This window comes from Eutrigla gurnardus (genome assembly GCF_963514095.1).
Source record: "Eutrigla gurnardus genome assembly, chromosome: 17".
NCBI lineage: Eukaryota > Metazoa > Chordata > Actinopteri > Perciformes > Triglidae > Eutrigla > Eutrigla gurnardus.
The window spans coordinates 14,803,968-14,821,010 of record NC_139928.1 but is presented as its reverse complement, the minus strand read 5'-3'; the positions used below and the strand labels follow the sequence as shown (position 1 = coordinate 14,821,010).

Here is a 17,043-nt window from a genome sequence, read left to right as displayed (position 1 = left end):
TTTCAACCAATGGAGAGCCTTCTCACCAACACCAGCTCCACCTCCACCACAGAGCCCCTCCTGGCCCTCTTGACACCTGACCCAACTAACTGCAGTGCCTGGGACCAGAGGTGGGGGGCGCCATACCTGCATAGGTTAGCCCACCTGGATGTGCAGCTGTACCGAGACTTCTACGCTGTGTGGGTTTCTCTCATGGTAAGACAAGATACCAGTTAGTAGTAGAAGGGATCAGGTTTCACCCAAATCAAAGCCTTGATTAATGATTGTCGGCACTGATTAAGATAAAATGCTATATAAAAACTACTATTTTAAATATGTATTGCAGTAAACAAGCTTTATTCAGGATACAGTAAGTTGTTAGACCATCCAACCAAAGTGAATCCACAGGTGTATTTCGAGCACTCACTTCCTCCCCACTGCAGGTGTGTAACTGTCTGATGCTGGTGGTCGGCCTGGTCCTCAACAGTCTGGCTCTCTACGTGTTCTGCGGGTCCTCAACCCACCCCTCTGCCTCTGTGGTGTACACCATAAACCTGGCTGTAGCTGACCTGCTGGTGGCGCTGTCGTTGCCGGCTCGCATCGCTCTGTACCACAGCGGGGGGAGCTGTGTGGCCTGCTCCTACGTCCACACCTTCAGCTACTTCGTCAACATGTACTGCAGTATCCTGTTTCTGACCAGGTGAGGACCACTCCTTCATTTGACATTTAAAGTGAAAACAGCAGAAACCTTTTTACCTCTCCCCTTTCCACCTCTCCTCTATTAGTATCTGTGTAGATCGCTACCTCGCTGTCGTCCATGCGTCCAGTACTCTGCATCGATGCAGGACCCCGGGGACAGCCAGGTGTGTCAGCGCCACTGTTTGGTTCATTGCGGTTGTGGTCACCTACTCTTTCCAGGTGAAGACACATGGGCTACAAACACAACACAGAGAGATAGCTCCATAGATAGATACATTTAGAAGAGCATTAGAGTGACTGGGAGGGGCCTCCGATGTGGTTGTGAAGCGGTAGTTTCCCAAGCTGTGGGTTGGCACCCCAGAAAGGGTCACAAGAGGGTTCAAAGAATAAGAAAGAAAAACATGCTTTTAGCAGAAAAGTATGATATATTTGATATATTTGGGATCTCTCTCTCCGGCTCTCTACAGACCACAGCGTTGGAGTTCAGCTCCTCTTGCGTGCTCCTCCCCGCCCTCTTCTACCTCACCATCCTGGAGTTCCTGCTCCCCCTGCTGGCCGTGGTGGGCTTCACCCTACGCGTTGCCTGTTTCCTCTCCGCCAGCCACGGCCCGATGCCGCAGCAGAGCAGGGCGAGGAGGGCGCGTGCCATCAGATTGCTGGCCACCGTCCTGGTGGTCTTCACCATCTGCTTCACGCCGTTCCACGTCCGGCAGGTGCTGGTTTACTTCCGGGTCAAGGTAGTCGGAGGGGAGGGGCTGAGGCAGGGGGCGGGGCACGTACTTGCCTATCACATCACAGTCACCCTGAGCAGCCTGAACAGCTGCCTGGATCCAGTGGTTTACTGCTTTGTGACGGACAGCTTCAAGCGAGTGTGGAGGATGAGGAGGAGGGGAGCGAGGGAGGGGGACGGGGAGGCGGGACACACAAGTGGGGGAGAGGGGAATAAATGTCCGGGTACAGCACTGGCGATAGCTCACAGCGTTGCCACCCTCACCCTCACCAGCTCTCCCCTCTCTGCTGCCAACATGGAACAGTCCATTTAAAGACAGGTGACACCTGTGAGTGGAAGAGTACAGAAAGACACCTGGAGACAAAGACTCAACGACAGTGATCAATAAACAGGGAAGATTCAGAGGCTAGAAAAGAACAAAATTAAACGTCAAAGAAAGATGTCAATAAACAGAAATATTGCAAAAATGATCTTAAAGATGAATGAAAGAAACAACGCCCTCATCCCTTTTTCTCCCCATGTCCTCGTTGTTTTGTCCCCCTGGCTTTGCGTCCATGTTGTCCTGAGCCCGGTGAGAAGAAATACTGGACCACAAAGAGATGGTTTTGCTGTGAAACTGTTGAGCTGGTACTGTTGGAGAGACCACATTCATCATTAAATTGTGATATATTTATAACAGAAGAAAAAATATTGAAAGATCTTGAATTGTTGTACAATCTGCCAAAAACTTAAAGTTTCACGTATTCACTGTAATTAAAGACGCACCATGTAACCATAGGACTCCAACAGGGACCTTTATTGCTCTCGTCCTACGTTTCCATGTATCTGCACTGTAACCTGTCCAATAAAGGCTAACATACCAAACTGTACAAGTTGTTCCAACCGAGTAATGTAGCCAAATGATGACCTTTTAAATTCACACTCCATTGTGTGCTGTCTTACCATTTCTGTCGCTGTTTGACAAGTGGTGCTGAGTAAAAGAGAAGGTAAAAACATTCTGAAAAAATGACGTCAGTGACGTTAACATGCAGAGTGAACACATTAAAGCGTTGGAGAGCAAAAACAATGGGGTCTTGAGGCAACGCATTAAATAAGCGAAGAAGCAAAGCTCTCTTCAGGAGTATAAACACTTGTAACAGTTAGTTTCTCCAGCGCACAGTGAAGCTCTCTTTGTTTAGTGTTTAAAGTGTCTAAATGGAGGGGTGTCGTCATCGTCACATAGAAAACATTATGAATTGTGAAAACAAACCACTAATTGAGTTTAAACAAATGTTCCATTTGATATTTCTGACATTTTAGAGAAGACGATCACCAGTTTGGCTCATAAAAAAACCGGGGAGAGATTGTCATGTGAGATGTTCGGGAAAAGCTTGGTTTTAGACAGTTAAGGGCAACTGTGCTCTTTGATTTGGATTTGGAAATGCACTGAACTGAGTATAGGACTAAATAACAACACAATGACTATGCAACCTTTAAAATTCACTGTACGAAGCATCAAGGGGATGAGTTTTAAACTGATTTAGCTTCATCACTGTCAAATACAGCCTCACCTTGGCTTTGCCATAGTAAGAGGTGGTGTTTCTCACACACTTCCATTTATTAGAACTAACTTAAAATTGTGGGATTCACCGAAACACAGTCTTTTACTGTTGTTGCAACAGCAAAAAATATGTATGATATAAACAGCCAAGACTTGCAGCAAATCATTTTGTGTAACAGAAAGATTGTAAAAACCAGCTTGAATCAGATCTACAGAGCTGATTTGTTCCACCAGAGGACAGTGTCTCTCCACAGCAGTGTCTCACAGCTAATGTGTAACAGCAAATCAAATGAAAACAGGCCATGGCAACAAATCCAATTCATACCAAATTTCACTTAAAACATAATAATATTTCCTATGTGAGGGCTGTTTTATATCTTTCAGGATGAAATCCAAATAGCAAACATCGACACATTTTTCTCTGTAAAACCTCAAAAAGTGAAATTTTTAACTAAATTGCCTCTTTTACCCACCTTGGACTCCAACTGTAGTCAATTAACCTGAAATGTGGAAAATCTATGTGGAAAGGGTTGACTCTCAAAATGTGTATGTTTATGAAACTGATTAGATATTAGAGAAGCGCTTTTCATTCGTGGTAGGAATGAGTCATTAAATCAAGTAGAATTTACCTTTAATCCCTCTAAAGTTGCAGCAGGTCATTATAGTCTGGCCCTGTAACCTTACACACACACACACACACACACACACACACACACACACACACACACACACACACACACACACACGCACACAGACACACGCACACACACACACACACACACACACACACACACACACACACACACACACACACACACACACACAGACACACGCACACACACACACACACACACACACACACACACACACACACACACACACACACACACACACACACACACAAACACACACACACACAGTCCATCAGCTGGTGCTGCAGTCACATGACTTGTTGGTGTCTTGTTGAGACCCGGTTTCATGTTCCTTCTCTGGTTTCCCTGTGTGGAAAGAGAAAGGGGCCTCGACCTTGAGTGAAGTTTTCAGATCTTCCTCTCCTCTCTCAGCGGTCTGACCACAAAGCATCATGGGAAACCAGTCGACTGCTATGAAGATGCTGAGCTAAGATGTTTTCCCCACAGTTTTATTTTGTTGGGAATTTGTCCTGAAACTTAAGAACAGCTGGTGATATCAACCTAAAACTCTCCATAAATATTACTTGTTTCTTACTTAACCTCAGCAGAACTGAACACCTCACAACAGATTTTCTCTTTGCTCTGCCTAAAGGTGTCCGAAGGTGCTTTATCTTCTGTTATCAATATTTCATAGGACTCATTTAAATGAATAATTCCTGCGTCTTCAGAACGTTTCTGTTAACAGAATCTCCACCCTTCTGCACAACTGCATCCTCTCATACATCTACATCTGAATGTTCTTTAAATCAATTAACATCCTGTAACGCGCCAACACTAAAATATGAAAGTGTAATGTGATTATAATTTAGTTTCACTAGGATAATGTATGTGGAAGCTTGTAATCACATTATCCATAACTGTGATTTGTTCTCCTAGTCGGCACGTGAGTGTGATGAAGCAGAAGTGAAACCAGCAGAAAATGTTTAAAATAAACACATAAAAGTGTTAATTTTCTCTAGAGTTCCTCAGCGTACCATAAGTTGCAGATGTTAGACGTTATGAAATTTTAAATAATGAAAGGAGTCGGTGTTGGTTTAATTCTGAACTGATTTTAAAGGTGCGTTCCATACAGTGTTCAACCAGAGTCCTACATATGAAGGCTCAAGCATATTTACAGAACATAGAGATATATATACAGTCTTTATATAGAAAACAAAACTACTAACAAAAATAATCATCTTTTTTATAGCAGCAAAAGAGAAGAAACTAAAAGAGAAATATGTATATTTACATCTTTTTTTTTTTTTAAATGACAAGGCATATTATATATAGTACACTGCGCATACTTGCTTTCCCATTCTTTAAGTATTCTTCTTGATTTAATCTCCGTGAGGATCAACGTATATAGGCATCTCTCTCCTCGGTAATGAACACACAGTTTATCGTAGGCAGAGCCACACACACACAAACACACACCGAGTCTGGCCAGGCATGGCCGCCACGCTGCTGCCGTCGCTGACGGCAGCCGGCGAGGAACATGAGACGGCGTCACCCCGCCGCCACATTCACGCAATGATCAGGACGGTGGAGCCAACATGGCTGCCACTGTAAAAGTGCAAAGGCCTAACTCCCGTGTGTGGCTCTGCCTTTAAAATGAAAAAAAAAAGACATTTTGTGAAAACACCAGAACGGAGACAATAAAGACTCGTAAATAAACCTCCGGTATTGCAGCCATCGATTCCAGAGTTAAGTGTAAACCAGCTGATTCAAAGAACAGAGAACGGGAACCCAAAACAAACATTGAGATGACGTTTGTAACTCACTCTTGCCAATTGTTGTACATGTGAGCAGCTGTGAGATGACTGCACACACACACACACACACACACACACACACACACACACACACACACACACACACACACACACACACACACACACACACACACACACACACACACGCTCAACCAATCCAGTCCACCTCTGTAACATCTCCCGTAACAGCAAATAGAACAGCTTTAATGTATTCTTTTGGGATCTAAGTGAAATAGGTAAATAATAAATATTAATATTTTTTTCTTCCTTTTGCAACACACTTCTAATATTTTTTGTTTTTTTTTTCTCCTTAACTTATTATGTGCAAGTTCTGTGCAATGTCAGGCTTGTCGAACAACAATTATTTCAGCCGAAATCACTTCACATTCATTGACTTTGTTTTTAAGCGTTTAAGTCACAAGATGGAATCAAAGGTAAGAACTCAATCTCCCAGCAGGCCGTGCTGCTGTCTGAACATTCCAGAGTCTAAGGTAAATGAAAGGCTTGGGTTATTAAGAAACAAAATATATATATTTTTCCCTACAGACTTCCCACTGTATTGGAAAAAAAGAAAAACGCTCAAGTTGCACTTCAAGTATTCGAGGCCTGGAGTTTCTCGCCGACACCTTTAACAAGTGGCGTTGCTCGGGACGACGACACAAATCTCGTGTGTCGTGTGTTGAAATCACCGAGATGTGTGCCGTCACAAACTTATACTCACAAATGTGCAAAGGTTTTAGAAAGTCACGTGTTGAGCGTGTACTGACCCAGACGGAGCACAATGCTTCAGCTTAAATAGTACATGTTGGTTTTTCTTTACACATTTAAGTTAAAAAAAAAAAAAAAAGACACAAACATCCAGCCATGCATTAGAAAATACATCCCTGACCTATTAGGACAACAAAGGAAAGAGCTTGAGTGATTTGTACAGAGTCAAACTTTGGTGTTCCACACATGCATATTGCTGTTATCACATGCAAACCTCCCAAACCCAAAGATTTTTATTTTTTTAATCTTCATGTTTGTCATTAAACTGAAGTTGTGTGTCCATTATTTGATCCAGAATATTTTATTGCCCTAGTGGTTACAGAAGCCATTTAAAACTCTGGCGTCTGTTCCCCCCTCGTCTTTTTGTCATCGCCCCATCCCTGTTTTTTTCCCCCCGTCCCAGCACCACAGCACGGGGTCAACCCAGGAAGCAAAATACTCTCTCCCTCTCTCTTTACTCTGCTCTGGGACTGACCGAATGTACCTGAAATTATGGAAGTATTCTATTCTGTTAGAAACAGAGTTAAACGCTGCACCAGCACACCCACCCAAGTGAAAAAATAACCACATCATCAGTGAGTGAATTCTCCTCTACAAAAAACTAAAGTGAAAATAAGCTTCTCCATTAAAGTTATGCACACTAAAATAAAACGCTTCTTTCACCAGTGAGTGAAACTCACTGCCGTGCACATTTTGAATTCTTTCAATTTGCATGTTTCAGCCGATTGAGCTGAAAGGAAAAACTGACCCAAATCCACGACCTTTCACCCTGACAGATGCAGAGCAAAGGACCCGGATTTCACAGACACGATCCTCACACACCACCGATAAAGAGAGGCTGTTATTGCAACAAAGATCTGATTTGTCAGGGAAACGAAAGACGAGATAAAATCTAAATTTTGTCTATCTTTCTCACTACTTACTTGTTTTTTTTTTTACATCCAGCATCATCAGCTATTGAATCATAACAAGATTATTTTACCTTTTTTCGGTCTACTACACTCAATTCTGTATTAATAAAAGTTTACTTTATACAACTTACTTGTACACTAGTATGTATTTTGAATATTACTGTTAGCCTGTTAGTTTCATCACTGTGTATAAATGTTAATAGGGTTGAAGTAAAGCTTTGCTCTACAGTTTTACTTCCTCCTTCACAGTCACGTTTGCTGCGTTTGCCCTCGTGAAACAGCAGATGCAGCACAGAGCATCGCAGGCTTCTCTTATGACTCATGAAACTAACGGAAGAAATAATATCTTCTGCTCATGGGCAAGCTCGATTTTGGTGGGAAACCTTTTCTGTAATTTGGTAAATTCAGGAGGCATAGTTGTTCTTTTTGGGGGGGATAAGTAAAGTTGTAATTTTTAAGACTTGACTCAATTGTAAGTCAAAAATGTAAAATATGCTTGCATGTTCTAATTTTAGATCAGTTTAAGACATGTTTTTTTTTCTTTTAATTTTTTAACAAATTTTGCTTTAGTTCCAACAATTAAAAGGACTGTTTTTAACAAGACTAAACTTGTTTGCAACCCTAGAAAGATTTATTTTGCTCCTCTCAGATGTTATATTTTTTCTTTCAATATGTCCAGGACCCTAAGATCAAATATTATTGTGAGCATTTCAAACAAGGCTTTTCTAACTCAACACTATTTTTTTTTTTTTTAAATGGCTCAGCTAATGTGCAGTTGGTGACAAATATTGCAGTAATAGCATTTTCTAAAAAATAACATTTAAAAAAGAAAGAAAGAGAGGGAGAGAAAGAGAACAAATCTCCTTCTCTTCTTCTCTGGTGTTTGGTTTATCTTTTCTCTGACATGCAGCATGTAGTCCAGTCTAGATTATTCAAAACAAACACAAGCATCATTCTGGGCCCTCAAAAAAAAATCAAGAAAATAATATTTGGGATTGTAATGCCCTGTATACTGCACATATTGCATCTGCTCAATACACATCTGTATTTTTGACCCTCAATATACAGGCAAGTTCTGAGCAGAGCCTACTGCCTTCGCCCTGGAGCGAAGGCTAAATCAAAGACTTGAACACACACTTGCAATCAATCTGGGGGCTCAAGATCAATCATTTTTCTCCCCAACAATCAAGCTTCGGGCTCTCCAGTTTCAGAAATGCCACTTCCTAGAGTCTTAAAGCTACTGTCGCAGAGTGCTGTAAAAGTCCCGCAAATCCGAGCACGTTATTGGGTTTATTTTGGTGAAAAAGTCACACACACACACAATCGTGTCGATCTCCTCGGCCTAATCTTAGTAGATTCATTCGGCCGATTCCAGAGAGGAAGAACAATTTTCAGCATTTTTTTTGAGTGATTGCAGCTTTGAGGACTGAACGAGTTTCGTTATCCGTGTGTCCATTTGATTGTGTGGACCCCAGATGAGGAGGTGCGTGTGCGTGTATGCATGTGTGCAAGTCCCCTGAAGTTTCCCAGCCCAGGCGGCTGCTCGGTAGCGCCCCCTAGAGCCCCTGAGAGACAGAGACAACCTCTCCTTTGAAACCATGACGAACGGATAAACTCACTTCTGGACGACCCCTGACGGATCAGCCGAATGTCTGCGAGGGATAAGTGGAAGGAATTTCTGTGAAGGCTGCAACAGCGTTGGGACCAGAATGCTTTGTTGGTTTGGAGTGACACTGGTCCCACGTCAGATTGGGTTATTTTCTTCAGCAAATCAAGACACAGCGAATGAGAAAAAGGCCTGTCAAAGCAAGAACAGACACCGGGGCTGGACCACACGCATGCCGACCTTCCTCCGCTCTCTTTTTTATGTGTGTAAACTCCAGCACGACGAGGACTTCATTTCTTTTCTTTCTTTCCATCAGCGAGCATTTCAAATGTGGATCTTGTTGTTTCTGCAGCCGGGCGTCTGTCGACTCAAGCCTGCCAATCACAGAGCAGACTCATTCTCCGTGACCGAGGACTCCGTGGTGGTGGTGGTGGCCTTGCCCTTCTTGTTGAGTTTCAGGAAGCTGGGTTTCTCTGTCACCACGGTAACGGCCACTTCGTTGGTGTTGGGATTTTCTGGTTTTGTCAAGGACCGTTTTGAAGCTTTGGCTGATTCCCCATCCCTGTCGATCATAATTAAAATCACGACTGTTAGGACGATAAAATACATATTTTCCTCCTATCTATAGTGTTATTTATTACTATAATTGTTTTGGTGTGAGTTTCTGAGTGTTGGAAATATCAACAGAAAAAATAAAAAAACTCCACAGTTATATCTTTTTCCAGAAAACATGACTCAATACTTAAGATATGTGATGAATCAATATCAGACCTTTTCATCTAACTCTCACCATGAAAGTGAACATGTCTAACTACTAACGAAGGACGTTTTCTCACCCGTTTGGAGTCGGGTAAATGACCAGGAAGAAGGCAGTGAAGAAACCAAGGAGGGAGCCCCCAGAGGCCACCATGGGAATGACACGGACGCTGCCAACCGCCTCTACGACAGCACCCAGAGCCGAGGCCACCAAGATCTGACTGATGTACACCTGCACAATTACAAATGATTAATTTAACAACGCCGTCTTCTAGCATGCTTTAGCACACATATACTGCGTATATACATATTAGACTATGCAACAGATGTCATGAAGACAATATGAATGCTCACCTGGCAGGATAAGATAGCACAGTCGATGCCAAAGCCTCTCCGGGAGTTACCAGGACTGTGCCGGATGTACTGCAACAGGCAGAGACAGGTACAGTTAATGAAAGCTACACATCAGACAAAAAGCTTTTCACATAAAGCAATAAAAGCGATATGACATATTCCTCTGTGGACTCTGGGCAGGTTAATATCAAAACAAACAAGGCCTCGTCTGTACCTCTTTCATTTCGTGATACTGTCCCAGCAGAGCATAAGGGCAGTAGGAGATACTCATGGAGATGATGCCCATGCTGCTGATCATCACCATGGAAACATACACGTTAGGGAAGATTGCCATGACAGCCGTTCCTAAGGAGGTAAAAAGTTAGGAGTTAAAAACGTATTAGCTGCTCATATTTATTTTTGTTTTATTCTATGACTGTACGGTTGTTCATACCTATGGAAAATGCAAGCGTCCCCATGATGTAAATGACCTTAATGCTCAGGTCAAAGTTGTCAAGGTACTTTTGAAGGATCGCTGGAGAAGGCAGATGAGTTGTCAGTACAGAGTTTAACGTTGAGACAAAGAGAAAGCTTGTGTGACAACGTTACTTCCTGTGTGTTACCTGAGCATGTTGCAGCAGTCATGGCATATATAACCAGCCCCCAACATCCCATCTGAACTCCTTTGTGATAATCCTCCAACAGCGTAGAGTTAAGAGGAGCCTGGGTGAAAGAGAAATAGGCTTTGTTTTTAAATGAGCTGTGGATTAACAACGTGACGTGCTTGACGTATGAGAATATCAGGATAAGAGACAAAAGAGGACAAGGGATCTGCAGCCGTTTAGCGGCTCTTTCACGTACGGTGGGGTCTCCGTGGTAGATGACCTGCCCCATGAAGTCGGTGAAGAAGACGGCCTCGGCGATGATGGAGAACCAGGTGAGCAGGTGACAGGCGCACAGTCGCAGCAGCTCCGGAGGCATTTTCAGCATGGAGAGCCACAGCAGCCGCACTGTGGTCTCAACCTAAATATATATCCATCAAAAAAACAGACGCTTTAACATATTAGAAAACGACAGGGCCCGATTGTTGTCATGGTTACAGGTTCGTAAGTTCCCCTCCCTACCTCTCCCTCTTCGCTCTCTGTGTCGCCGCTGGAGGAGTTTGTGTTTCCACTGCGGTGTCTGTTCCTCTGTCTGTGCCTCCTCCTGTGTCTGGCCTCCACCTCGTACAGGTCATTCATGCTGCGAGACGGCTTGATGAGGTAAGCGGCGTTGGCCCGGCGGAAGCGGTAGCGGTGGCTCCCCACCCGACCGTAGTAGGAGAAAGTGCAGGACGGCTGGCGGTAGAAGATGTGGCGGTGGCGGGACTGCCGCATGGGGGCTCCGGTACTGGCAGCTGGAACAAGAGACGTTTTATGGATTCGTTTAAATAAGTGGTTCTTATAGGACAGCTTGTCCACCTGGCACACTGGTATGGGATGGACATTAAGTGCACTCCTGGTGAGAAAATCTCCACTTTGACAAACTAAACGGTTCATCACATTGATGACTCCTCAGAGTTTCTGCTCCCAGAAAAGCTGAATCGGAAATGGACCTATGAGATGAGAGTCGAAGCATCTTCAAAATGAAGACCTGGATGAGAATCTTCACAGACTCATTGCTGGTATCTAGTAGTAAAAATAGCAGTGAAGAAAATACATAATTCATTAGTGAAATACAACATGAAAAAAACAACCTTTGACCATTCCAGCGCGATGTGCCTGTCCTTTAGAGCTCAGCCCGTTGGCGCCCGCGCTGTCGGGGTTAGTCACGCTGGCGAGCAGCCGCCCGTTCAGTGTCCGCTGCTCGTTGAGCTGGTTGTTCAGCAGCGCCTCCTGACCGTCGTCGTTCTCCATTTCCTGTAAGAAAGCCGAGAGGCGGGAAACCCTGGGGATGGTCGCGTGCGTTTGGTGGCTGTTGGTCTGGAGGAGGTCCTGACTTCCTGCGCTGCTGCTGCGCCTGATGTTGCCGAAGCGGGGCGGTGGAGTGCTCCGGTTGAGGTTGAAGAAGTGACCGGTGGCGGGAGGCGAGCCGTGATAGGGCGAGAGGCGGTCAGCGAAGATGGACGGGTCTAAGTGGCACAGGTGCAACGCGTCGTGGTCCCGGTGGTCGAGAGTGGCGTCTGCCATGGCGAGAACACTGTCACTTTTACCTGCAGGGGGACGTTTGATACGTTTAGATGCCACAAATTCAGAGAAAATAATAATAACAATCATCAACACTGAGATTCAGCGTACTTCTCACAAGCTCCATCTCTAGGAAGTCCATGTCCATATCTCCACGCTCGGACAAGTTGTCTCCGTAGAGGTCATAGAGGTCGTAGCTGTCCATCGTTTCATCTTCTCCAATCAATTCCAACTTGGGGGTGAGCATTCCGGTCCTGCCATTGGCTGGTGGTGGTGGTTTGGTGCGATCTGGACTCTCCTGGTGAGGACAGAAAACCTGAGTCTTGGGTTCTTCTTCTCTTGCACACACATATAAGCACACACACAAACACAAACACACTATACCTGATCCAGCCTGTCATGCTGGGGCATGTACTGCTGCTCCTCGATGCTGCAGAGATGTAACGCAACAGAGATGGAGAAGAGGATGGCAGCAAAGAAGAACAGGATCTGCTCCTGGGACTTGAAGGCTGCTCCGAGGAAGGTGTGCGTCCAGTCTAAACCTCCGAGGGCGTAGCCGACCGCACCACCAAGACCTGCACACGTGGACAAAAGTTTAGACGTACAGATGAGACAGATGTGTGTGGGTGTTTGTGTGTGTGTGGGTGTCAGATGTCAGTACCTGCTGAGGCGGCGTGGATGTTGAGCGCCATGTCTTGTTCCTCCGTGTCCGCCACGTCCAGCAGGTACGCCCTGATTGGTCCTTCTGTTGCATCGGCACAAAAGTCCAACACCACCACCCCCAGCACAGTGAGAACAATTCCTATTGGTTGTCTCCCCTGCTGGTCACCCATCGCCAGACCTAACGGGGAAAACATGAATGTACAAAAAAGTTTTCATTTTGACATAAATTCCAAATTCCACAACAAGTGTGTAAGCAATCGCCTGATGCATGTGATCAATAGCTGGTTAGTGAGTTGCGACGGCTGCACAAACACAAACACAAAGACATACATAAATGGGTCACTGCACATTTCCCATAGTGCTTTGCTTGATGCGTGTGACCTTGTGTGTGTCTCATTACATTTGTGACCCGGTCCTGCCCGCGAGCTGCTCAACGAAGGTTTACGTCCGAGTGTATGAATGTATGAAAACAACAGAGTGACATGAGCAAGCTTTAGGGTTGTATGAATAAAACGTGTGTGTGTGTGTGTGTGTGTGTGTGTGTGTGTGTGTGTGTGTGTGTGTGTGTGTGTGTGTGTGTGTGAGAGTGAAAGAGAGAGAGAGAGTGACGCAGCATGACTTCACAAACTGAAATCCATTAACGTCAATGAAACAAATGTTCATAGAGGAACAGCAGTGTGTGTGTGTGTGTGTGTGTGTGTGTGTGTGTGTGTCTGTGTGTGTCTGTGCATGTGTGTGTGGCACAATGGAGCAGCACGACTGACTAGCCAGGCAGGCAGACAGGAAGTGAATTGTGATTGGTGGAAAGGGGGAAGCAAACAGGAAGCATTTCCCTGTGAACTGCCTGCTCCTGTGTTCCCATGTCAACACACACACACACACACACACACACACACACACACACACACACACACACACACACACACACACACACACACACACACCTGTGTTGTTGGCCCATTCACATATACACAACCATGGAAACGTACACATTCTCTCATTCCCTCATTTCTCCCACACAGGTACAGGTCGCTGTTCTTTTTTCCCATGTCGACCCTGCTGGCAAGGTGCACACACATACACAAAAACACACAAACACACATACACACATACACACAAACACACAAACACACGTACACACATACACACATATACACAAACACACATACACACAAACACACAAACACACGTACACACATACACACATGTACACAAACACACATACACACAAACACACATACACACATACACACAAACACACGTACACACCGGTGCCCTAAAACGACCGGAGTGCCAACCTCTGTGCAGAAGAATGGAGGTAGAGCAGAACAGAATCTGCTGACAGAAAACAGTTCACACAGCTCTCGTTCTTGTTATTAATAACTCCTTTGACAATTCAGTTCACTTTGTTCCGTTTAGAGACCAGTCAGCTATTGTTGCTCCGGACATTTTTCACCCATTTGGTCCACATGTAAGTTTATGTGGGTCGGATGCACCCATAGGGGATTCAAAGACCGATAACCAGTGTTACCGTAATATATTACTCTTTTTTTGGCAGCAAAGTAATATAATGTGTGACTAACAGGATTTCTGTAATAACCCGAAATTGTGTGATTCTTTCTGGCCTGGAAGCAGCTCCAATCTAACAGTAACTCTCTAGGCGATGACATCCCAAAATACCGTGTGATGCACCCACTTAGGGTGAGTAATTATGGCTGATAATTTATGATAATTTATCTTCTTTTAGGAATTATATCATCACAAAATCATAAAACGAGATATCATGATACACAATAATGTTGTATAGGCCTACTCTGTTAAAGTGGATAGACAAGATTTCAAGCAGTACATTTGGAAGACACCTCCGACTTAATGTCAGTGACCTCGATTTTGACTAAAAATTGCATCCGACTGCAATCGGTTCAAACGTCTGCTTGTCGCGTGTGTTTAGAAAGATATGGTCAATGACATTACAACCGGAAACACACTGATGTAGTTGGCCCCGGAGATCAATATCTGTTTGGCATGATTGACAACCGATCCATTTGATTGATGGATTGGTTGAATGTGTCCTTGACATTTGGATGATGTAATAAGCTGAGGGTCAGACTGAGGGGAACACCGGTCTGCGAGGACACGACTAAGTGATGCTGAAAGAAGCTGTCATGTGTTTTTATATTTCCTCTGTGGCGTTAGTGCATGTTGGATACAATAGCAGCATCTGCACTGTCAGCGTTTGGGGTTCAATTCCCTGTGAGGCCGTGATAGTCTCAGGTGGTTTATATAACAGCGTTCAGCAGATGGCACAACGCAAAGGTTACTATGAATTATAAAAATATATTATTGTGAAAACATCAACACCACATTTTTCAAACCTTATCTGCATTTTAAATATTTTTAGAATACTTAAATCCCTGCTCTGACTTTTGTGAAATAATGACACACAGCTCATAGCGATATATAAGTAGCAATATATATATTTATATATATATATAGAAAGAAACACTATATATAGAAACCTTATATATAGAAAGAAACACTCACCTATCAGCGATCCGTTCAGAAACAGTGCCACTCCGATCAGAGTCCCGATACAGAGAGCCAGGATGAACGGTCTCCTCCTGCCCCATCTCAGGGTGCAGCGGTCGCTGGCCGAGCCGATCAGAGGGGTGAAAAAGAGGCCGAGGACCGGACTGAGGAACCACGTCAGACTGTAGTACTGCTCTGGAAGACCTGCACACAGACAGACAGGCAGACAGACAGACAGATGTGAGGCACAGACAGTAATGTAGAGCATATGCAACTCTTTGATTTCAGCCACATTAAGATGCCAAAGACCATCAATAAACAAAGTTTTCAGCATGGAGTTTTTCTGTCAGCCACCAGGGGGTGCAAGTAAGATCCAAATTGTAGGAGTGAGAGGCATCTTTATTTGTTTGGTTTGAATTAGACAGTTTTTTTATTGGCATCAGCCCTTGAGCAAATACAAGAGTATGCTTTTGATTTCTGCAAAACCTGATTTTCTATTTATTTCCAAAAGGGACAATACACAAAACGCTCACTGCAGCAGATATAGCTAGAAGCTCATTTTCATCTGTACTCCCGGGCAATGATAAGCAGCATGAAAGAAATAGGTGAATTAAAATATTGCACTTTGTGACCAAACATGTGCCTTTTTCAAAATATAATACTTGTACATGTATGTATTCTAGGTATATTATTAGCCCCAGATTATCACACAAAGCCACATCCACTCTAGTGTGCGGCTTAATGTGGAGAACATAACACGTGTATTTCAGTGTTGAGTGTGGAGACTCAGTAGTTTGTGCGTCAGGCTTGTTGTGTTCCTGAGCTCGTGAACGCATGAAACAAAGAAATTAATTTGAAAAGTTCAAAAGCTTGTTATAATCTTCCAATCATTTCTGAGTTCTGGTACTTAAATAGACTCATTAAACTTATGAACTTGAAAGCAGGAGGTCTGAAGAAAAACATCAGATGAAAGGGAAAATAATCTCAACTTTGTTTATAATTATAAATTTAAAAAGAATATTAATTAAATTAATTAAATGGATGTTACTTTATCACAATCACCATATGCAGTACTAACACAGATGTCACGTGAGAGGATCTGAAATTAGGATGGCTTAATGGAAATAAAGCAAACACACACACACACACACACACACACCCACACACACCCACACACACACACACACACACACACCCACACACACACACACACACACCCTCACAAAATTAAGATCCTTGTAACTTGAAATACTTCTATCTTGCCATGAAAATATTTATAAAACCTGAATAATTAAATTGAACACTCATTGTCGAAGGATGGAAACGAAGCATGATATTTTCTCCGTTCTTGTAATGAAACTCACACTGAAAATGTTCTTACATATTAATAAATATCAATCAATTAACCTGAATCATCACACAGCCATGCATTATCAATGCCAAAATGTCTAAATAATTCCAGACTAAAGCCCTGGGCACATGATTTCACTGAGCTGCTGAGAGGAAAAGGAAATGGATGAAGATATGGGGGAGGTAGACGGTCTTTAGCCGAGTGAAGTCAGCTGAATCGCAGACCATTCAATCGGGACTTAATCATCGTCTCGCTGTCAAACTGTTGGGTAATTCGGTTGAATAAAGAAGAAGACAAATACATTAAATGTCATTTGGCTGCCACATTATCCAAGAGATGGGAGAGACAGACAGATCTGCTGATGGAGTCACTCCTGATGTCTCTGCCTGCAGTTTGATGCTACGCCAACTTGATTTGGCTCAAATAATGACCGGTAGCTCTACTTACTTAGTCTGGGGAGTACAGCTTTGAACAAACTCAAGAGGTGCTTGACATTTACACAGTAATAAATCTACTAATTTCAACAGGTATGACACAGCTGATTTTTTTTTTAAATGCTAAAATGCA

General features: G+C 43.6%; 2 protein-coding genes across 2 annotated transcripts in view; one reads left to right on the top strand and one right to left on the bottom strand.

Annotated features, from left to right (window-relative positions):
* On the top strand, nucleotides 1-1,885 carry LOC311028043 (G-protein coupled receptor 20). Its single transcript, XM_084032314.1, has 4 exons — nucleotides 1-195; nucleotides 423-679; nucleotides 765-897; nucleotides 1,146-1,885. Exons 1-4 carry the CDS (start codon nucleotides 10-12, stop codon nucleotides 1,719-1,721), a joined length of 1,152 nt encoding a protein of 383 aa, XP_083888440.1. The 5' UTR covers nucleotides 1-9; the 3' UTR covers nucleotides 1,722-1,885.
* Nucleotides 1,886-4,669: 2,784 nt separating this feature from the next.
* The window catches only part of slc45a4a (solute carrier family 45 member 4a), a 37,619-nt gene continuing 25,245 nt past the window's right edge, over nucleotides 4,670-17,043 (bottom strand). The window contains exons 4-16 of the mRNA XM_084033055.1: nucleotides 15,141-15,329; nucleotides 12,595-12,774; nucleotides 12,318-12,508; nucleotides 12,045-12,231; nucleotides 11,504-11,959; nucleotides 10,893-11,164; nucleotides 10,630-10,791; nucleotides 10,392-10,491; nucleotides 10,223-10,303; nucleotides 10,004-10,134; nucleotides 9,790-9,858; nucleotides 9,516-9,667; nucleotides 4,670-9,241 (exon numbers count right to left, since the gene is read on the bottom strand). Coding sequence (XP_083889181.1) covers nucleotides 9,061-9,241; nucleotides 9,516-9,667; nucleotides 9,790-9,858; nucleotides 10,004-10,134; nucleotides 10,223-10,303; nucleotides 10,392-10,491; nucleotides 10,630-10,791; nucleotides 10,893-11,164; nucleotides 11,504-11,959; nucleotides 12,045-12,231; nucleotides 12,318-12,508; nucleotides 12,595-12,774; nucleotides 15,141-15,329 — 2,351 coding nt within the window. The 3' untranslated portion in view covers nucleotides 4,670-9,060. The remainder of the gene's footprint in view (nucleotides 9,242-9,515; nucleotides 9,668-9,789; nucleotides 9,859-10,003; nucleotides 10,135-10,222; nucleotides 10,304-10,391; nucleotides 10,492-10,629; nucleotides 10,792-10,892; nucleotides 11,165-11,503; nucleotides 11,960-12,044; nucleotides 12,232-12,317; nucleotides 12,509-12,594; nucleotides 12,775-15,140; nucleotides 15,330-17,043) is intronic.